We start from the raw sequence: 6,150 nt of genomic DNA on the forward strand, positions 1-6,150 counted from the left end.
AGGGAGTAGTTAATAGTAATAGGTTTGGGGGGAAATAGTTAATCACAGGATATCATATTTGTATTAAATGTGCACTTCTCGAATATGAAATTTTCATTTTTTTATTATAAAATTAAAGATATTTCATAATAAATAAATAAAATAAGATCTAATTTAATTTGGTCTAGTCTGATCTAATTAGATTATTTCTGAAATAAACAAATATCAATTTAAATAAGTTGAATAGAATGTAACCAATATCTCTTATTTGTTATTACTTGCAAGAATAAAGAGGAAGAAAATTATAGTAATTCCTCAATTGTCCTCAATCAAATCATCTCAATTATCATGATTTCATAATTACAATTTCTTACTTGTGGCTTCTTAATTGAAATCCTTTTATTGATGACAGTAGTTTGAAAACTTAGAGCCTTATTTTTAGCTTGTCAATTGTGATTGATTTGCCAATAGTTATAATCAGCATATTAAGCCACGGTGGGTATTATTTTATTAATAGGGGAACATCGCTACCTTCTATTCCCTTATACTCCCTCCGTCCGATAATATAGTTTCTGTTTCCTATTTTGAAAACCTAAAGTATTGTTCCTATTTTTATTTTTGGATAGTATGTAAAGACTATTATATCCTCATTTTTTTAACTTTATTCATTGCATATCCTAAATTACCCTTGAATTTTCCACTTACCTTGTACTATTTTCCACTTTCTCTCTTTAACTCTTGTCTATAATTGTACTTTATGTACTTCATTCACTTTCTCCTCTTAAACTTTTATCTATAATTGTACTTTTCACCTTTTTTATGTACTTCATTCATTTTTGCCTCACATTTCTTAAATACTGTGAAAAAACACAAACAAGAACTATATATTGGGACGGAGGGAGTATAATAGAGATTATTCTTGCACTCCGTAAGTCCAATCAATCAAGTTGGATTAGTTCACAAATTTTCCAAAAAGGCGGGTGTATATTAATTTATTGTGAGACGAATTAAAGTTATCTTAAATGTATTTAAAGTTACCCTTTATACTACAAAAGTTATTATTTTTTTTAATAATAAAGTTTATCTTACAAAAAACTTATAATGTATTAAATTATTCATATTAGTCTTTATATTATGTAATCATGAATGTATAAGAAATTGCACAATGAAATAAAATTCAAATCAACGACAAATTAAAAGTTACCCTTTATGGATTAAAATTACCCTAAAAATAGTTAAAATTACCTTCGAACTAACCGTTTTATAATAAAATCAACGTACACCGGTCTTTTACAAAACTTATTGAGACTAGTTTTGCAAAATTGGTAAACATTACATGGACTCAAGCCCACGTAGCCAATACCACTAAAGCGTAACAATAACAACCAGCTTAGGTACGTCTACACATTCTCTGCCACACATTACCCTCCCACGACACTACTTTGGTAAAGCTATCTGAAACATAAACTACACCTCAGTTCATTACAGCAAATGAAGTATTCGTATTTTTCAACATCCTTCATCACCTTAACAAACGTCAACTACTATGCCATAATTATTACTATAATGTTACACATACTCTGCATACCAATCAGCAGCAGCCTTCACCCAATAGTTCTAGTCCCTGGGAGTGGTGGCAACCAGCTAGAAGCTCGGCTGACGGCAAAATACAAGCCATCGAGCCTTATTTGCAGGGCATATCCAGGGCCTTTGCACAAAGATAAAGATGGTTGGTATCGAATATGGTTCGATGCGAGTGTTCTTCTTGCTCCTTATACAAAGTGTTTTGCTGAGAGGATGATGTTACATTATGACCCTGTTTCTGATGATTACTTCAATGCTCCTGGCGTTGAAACTAGAGTCCCGCACTTTGGTTCTACTCAGTCCCTTTCTTACCTTGATCCCAACCTTAAGTAAGTTGCTTAATTCTTTCTTTCAATATTTGATTAATTGATTTATGTATGTTATTTAATTAGATGGATTAGCTAAGTTTGTGTTTGATGGAAAGTATGTTGTAAGATGATTTAGGACAACCTTATTTATGCGTTAATTTAAGAGTAAGGTGACAACATTGTTAATGACTTGTGTTTATACTAAATTTCGTCAAGCGGGATTGAATAGCAAATCTAGGTTACGGAACAACTAAATAAAACATTAAATGAAAACGATAATGAAATAAAGAAAAGACACAAAATGTCATTGAGAATAAATGCAAGGAGCGTACCTCAGATCGATGTATAAGGGTGTGGTGCCATTTTAAGGATAGATATCCTATTCTATCTAATCTGCCTTCACTCATTTAGCCTTAATTTGTCACCAATTTTAGAAGAGCTTTTGGTACTGCAAAGTTTTATCTGCAATGTTATGCATAACTTTATTTGCAATGGTATGCACAACTTTATTCGCAAATTTTAGGCAGAAGTCCCCTTTATTAACAAATTGCAATGTTATGCACAACTTTATTTGCAAATTTTAGGCAGAAGTCCCCTTTATTAAAAAATTGCAATGTTATGCACATCTTTAGTCGAACCATGGGAAAATTTCTGAGGATACCTCTGCTTGCAGGACAGGATGCCTCATGATTCCGACTATATTGCCTTGTTAACCTATGATTTGGAATTTCAGACTACAACTGGAGTGGTGATTTGAATTAAGAACCAAGCTATTGTAGATCAACATTCAAATGCCTTCTTGCTGGCCGTGTCAAATAATACTCCTATCTTGGCTATCTAGACTGAGCTTTAAGGTTGGATAAGGATTTTGTTTCTCATACTCACTTAGCTGTTAGATTAGAGGGCATTGCTTAGCAGATTCGGATTTAAGGTCCTAGTAGAAATTATTTATCTTTCTCCTAATAAACATTTTTCAGACTTAAGTAAAGTTCATAGAGTAGAAGAGGAGGAAGTCCATAAGTGAGCTGGTAAAACTAGTTAGTTAGAATAATTTGTGTTATATTTTCGATATAATGTTCTCGAGTCTGATCTCCTGCATGATATTCTATTCTTTATTTCTATATCTATACCCTGTAATTCGTTTGAAGCATTTTTAATGTACACAAGATTTTTGTGGGATAGACAAAAGAGGATGAACTTGCCATGTTCCCATATCTTAGTATACAGTTTTCGTTTCAGCATAGGCCACTATAAATCACAACTACATGTTTATAGCTTAAGTAATTGCCTTATTAACTCATGTTATTCTATCATGAACAGGCTGATCTCAGGATACATGGCACCTCTTGTAGAATCATTGGAAGAAATTGGATACATAGAAAGCAAAACCCTCTTTGGAGCTTCATATGATTTTCGTTATGGCTTAGCCCCAGAAGGCCGTTCATGCCATGTCGGATCCAAATACCTTCAAGACCTCAAAGATCTCATTGAAAATGCTAGTGCAGTGAATGGAGGAAAACCAGTGGTAATTATATCCCACAGTTTAGGAGGCCTATTTGTCCACCAACTTCTTTTACGTAACACCCTATCTTGGCGAGAGAAATACATCAAGCACTTCATTGCACTATCAACGCCGTGGGGTGGAACTATTCAAGAAATGCTCACCTTCGCGTCAGGGTACACCCTAGGAGTCCCGTTAGTCAAGCCATTGTTAGTAAGGGAAGAACAAAGAAGCTCCGAAAGTAACTTATGGCTCATGCCGTGTCCTAGAATATTTGGACATTCAAAGTCCCTAGTGATCACCCCAAATGCTAATTACACTGCAAAGGACATACCAAAATTTCTTGCCGATATTGGATTTTCGCAAGGTGTATATCCCTATAAAACTCGAGTTCTACCCATGGTTGAAAAATTAACAGCCCCTAAGGTACCAATCACTTGCATAATTGGAAGCGGAGTTGATACGCCGGAGACTTTGTTCTACGATGACAAGGGTTTTGATAAGCAACCTTCTATTATATGGGGTGATGGGGATGGAACAGTAAATTTGTTGAGCTTGCTAGCAGTTCAATCTGAATGGATGAATGAGAAAAATCAACCATTAAAGATCATTAACATAAATGGGGTGTCACATACGTCTGTATTAAGTGATCACAGATCACTTGATCAGATTTTAGAGGTAGTTTCTGAAGTAAATTCAGATGTTTTGGAGTCAAATTGTTTAATTAATGGAGGAAAACTAAAGAATGTTTAATACAAAGTACTAAAACAAGCCATTATAGCTTTTTGTACGTACATTGGTTATATTTTGTGTCATTACTTGCTATACATTGATATAGATATAAATTGAGTAATGCTTATCTCAGCACGGTGCACGGGTTCATAAACTTACATGGGTACTCTTTTTTTTTAGCATGTATTCTATTGGATCTCAAGCCGGGCCGGTGCAACCTATGCGCTTATGAAGAGCCCAAATACTAAAGGGTCTCATTTTTGGCTTAAGTTACTGAATTACTAAACTTATGTGCACGGCGATGTGTGTGGGGTTAATGTACGAAAGCTTAGATATATATTTGTAATTTTGACATGACTTTTAAGGGCCGGTCGTGAATGTATCTAGTCTAGTATATAAAGCATAGTTAGTGTAAAAAAAAAAATAAAAAAATAAAAAAAAAATTATTTGGGGCATAAGAGAAATTAAAGTTAGTAAAATGGGAGGGAAGCAAAATTAAAAACAAAAGGGAAAAAATTGAACTGGTGTTAGATGTAAAAGGGAATGCATGTAGTTTATACTATCTTCGTTCATAATAGATATCTTCATATTAAATTTTCATATATTCTAATGCAAATGAAATTAGATATTTGCCTGAAAATTATATAAAGATATGATAATAATTTTATTTATTTACGTACACAATTTAAAGGTAAGTAATACATTCTAAATAGAGTTTTTTTTTGAGGAAATTCTAAATAGAGATTGTTATTACTAATGTCAAATTTTGTACTTTTTAATTTAAGTCTGCCATTTTACTTGATTTTTTTTTTTTTCCAATAATGGTCCTCCGTATTTTTTTTCCAATTTAGTGTATTAATTTTTACTACTTTAGAAATTTTCCTATTATAGCTTGATTTAATCTTTCATTGGAATATTCATTGACATTAATTAAGTTTAAGGGGCAATTCAAGTAGTTTAAAAGTTAAACACCAACTTTTAACTCTCCATTCCCCTTGGCTTATATAATAAAGATAATATATGAGTACATAGTATGAAGTACAGAGTAAAAAATATATTATACTAACAGAAAAATTTGATTAAATGGCTGGTGATTAAGTGCAAGTAATAATTAGCAATTCCAATTTCACTTTCTTTCTTAATGTGACAGAGAAAAAAAAAAGTACAACTAGGCGCATAGCAACTATTTATTTGGGATATATATAGCCATATGGGAGGGCTAACTGGTAAATTCATATAACACTGAATAAATTTTGTAATTTTTTATGGTTACAGTGTGATAAGGGATATTTTAGGTCGTTGGATTCTAAGACACCTTCGGTCAAACAAAAATTTATAAATCTAAACTTAAACACTAAACACAAGTCTAGTGGTAAGTCAAGGGTCGATCCACGGGGAACGTCTAATCACCACAACCCTCACCAACAACTAAGCTAGGCCGAAAAGAGATAAGAAATGACAACTAATACTACAAGACTACACTATACTAAGACAAAAGCTAAAACGCTAAGGAGATGGGTAGGTATAAGCTTCACTCAAACATGCATAAGTATAGAATTGGAATGATCACAAACTAAGTATATTTGAATGCCGAATTAAGGTCCAATCTAACCACCTATTAGGGTCAAAAGGTTTCTCCTAACATAGCCTCTATGCTATCGCACTAGAACCATATTCTAGAAGGTACAATCAAGCACAATCGACAACAATGAATCTAGCTAGGTCCGCTATTGCATCATCAAGCATCAATTCACCTTCAATTCACAAACAACATGCATTTTGCAAGCAAACTGAAGAACATCAAACATACAAAGACTTTAATCATGATCAAACCAAATCCTACAGCTAAAACATGCACAAGTTTTAATTATACCATCCCCAAAACCTTAGCAAAAGAAACTACTCACCAATCATGGCAATCAACAAGCTAATCAACAAATTAACAAATAAAAGCATGATTAACAAGCAATCAACAAAGCAAAATCAAAATAAAGCAATAAAGATAGAGAAGAGAAGGTAGGAAATGCTCATTGATTGATGTTTGAA

At 32.9% G+C, this 6,150-nt stretch overlaps 1 protein-coding gene across 1 annotated transcript; it reads left to right on the plus strand.

Moving 5' to 3' along the window:
* Window positions 1-1,299: 1,299 nt before the first annotated feature.
* LOC110720008 (lecithin-cholesterol acyltransferase-like 1) lies at window positions 1,300-4,526 on the plus strand. Its single transcript, XM_021899004.1, has 2 exons — window positions 1,300-1,892; window positions 3,192-4,526. Exons 1-2 carry the CDS (start codon window positions 1,471-1,473, stop codon window positions 4,123-4,125), a joined length of 1,356 nt encoding a protein of 451 aa, XP_021754696.1. The 5' UTR covers window positions 1,300-1,470; the 3' UTR covers window positions 4,126-4,526.
* The last annotated feature ends 1,624 nt before the right edge of the window (window positions 4,527-6,150 follow it).

This window comes from Chenopodium quinoa, unplaced genomic scaffold (genome assembly GCF_001683475.1).
Source record: "Chenopodium quinoa cultivar QQ74 unplaced genomic scaffold, ASM168347v1, whole genome shotgun sequence".
In the NCBI taxonomy this organism is placed as follows: Eukaryota; Viridiplantae; Streptophyta; class Magnoliopsida; order Caryophyllales; family Amaranthaceae; genus Chenopodium; species Chenopodium quinoa.